General features: G+C 63.2%; 1 protein-coding gene across 1 annotated transcript; it reads right to left on the bottom strand.

Annotated features, from left to right (window-relative positions):
• Nucleotides 1-615: 615 nt before the first annotated feature.
• NAEGRDRAFT_55041 (uncharacterized protein) lies at nucleotides 616-1,050 on the bottom strand (the record flags this gene model as incomplete). Its single annotated transcript, XM_002667899.1, has 1 exon — nucleotides 616-1,050. The coding sequence occupies one exon, from the start codon at nucleotides 1,048-1,050 to the stop codon at nucleotides 616-618; it is 435 nt and encodes a 144-aa protein (XP_002667945.1).
• Between the last annotated feature and the right edge of the window lie 4 nt (nucleotides 1,051-1,054).

The following is a 1,054-nucleotide window of genomic DNA, read 5'->3' as shown; positions in this document are numbered from 1 at the left end:
TGTCTTCATACGGCAGGCTGGCGGTGCCGGCCGAGGTGGCCACCGCCGCCGTGACGGCGGCTGCGGCAACAGCGGCAGCCGTGATGTGCGAGGCCCGGACTTCCAGTTCCTCTTCGCTCAGGTCAGGCTGCACGGACGCAGCGCGCGCCGGTGCCGGCGACTGGCTGGCGTGACTGGACTGACTGCTGTGTATGAGCTGGCCGGACGGATCGCCATGGCCGGCCTGCGCCACGCCCTCGCTGGCGACGCGACGGTCGCGATCTCCCTCTGACCGTTCCAGAACTTGCATTGGAATTCCCCTGTATTACGCTAGCGACCGCCGTCCCGGTGGCCCTGATGTGCTCCCTCACGTCCGTGAATGCTTGCCAGGTCTCGCGTTGCGGGCAGCTCTGCCCCCAGGCATGTTCTGATGCTTCGGTTGTTTTTCGGACGGATGGCTATTTTGCGCCGAAATTTCTGAAAGGCAAAACAAAAATGCGGCTCTGCAAAAAATATCTGCAGCCAAGCCAAGCGGGACTTGCCGGGCTATCAATAATCGCGCCCGGAATGATGCACAAAAGGAAACGGCAGCCCCGTTTCCGGGACTGCCGCTTGGCAGACTGACAATAACCCGCTTCAGTCCACGATCTTTTCCAGCGCGAACAGGTCGGCCGGATTTTCACGGGCACGGACCAGGTGGACCTGGCTGCCATCGACCAGTACTTCGGCCGCACGGCCACGGGTGTTGTAGTTGGAGGCCATGGTCATGCCGTAGGCACCGGCCGACATCAGGGCCAGCAGGTCGCCCTCGTGGATGGCCAGTTCGCGCGAGCGGGCCAGCCAGTCGCCGGATTCACACACCGGCCCGACCACGTCGTAGATGCGGGGCTGGCCGGCGTTTTCCTTCACGGTCTGCACGCCATGCCAGGCTTCGTACATGGCCGGACGCATCAGATCGTTCATGGCGGCATCGACCACGGCGAAGTTCTTTTCTTCACCATGCTTGAGGTATTGCACCTCGGTCAGCAGCAGGCCGGCATTGCCGACCACCGAGCGGCCCGGCTCGAACATGACC

Source organism: Naegleria gruberi (genome assembly GCF_000004985.1).
Source record: "Naegleria gruberi genomic scaffold NAEGRscaffold_1581, whole genome shotgun sequence".
NCBI lineage: Eukaryota > Heterolobosea > Eutetramitea > Acrasida > Naegleriidae > Naegleria > Naegleria gruberi.
This window is presented reverse-complemented; position numbering and strand designations above follow the sequence as displayed.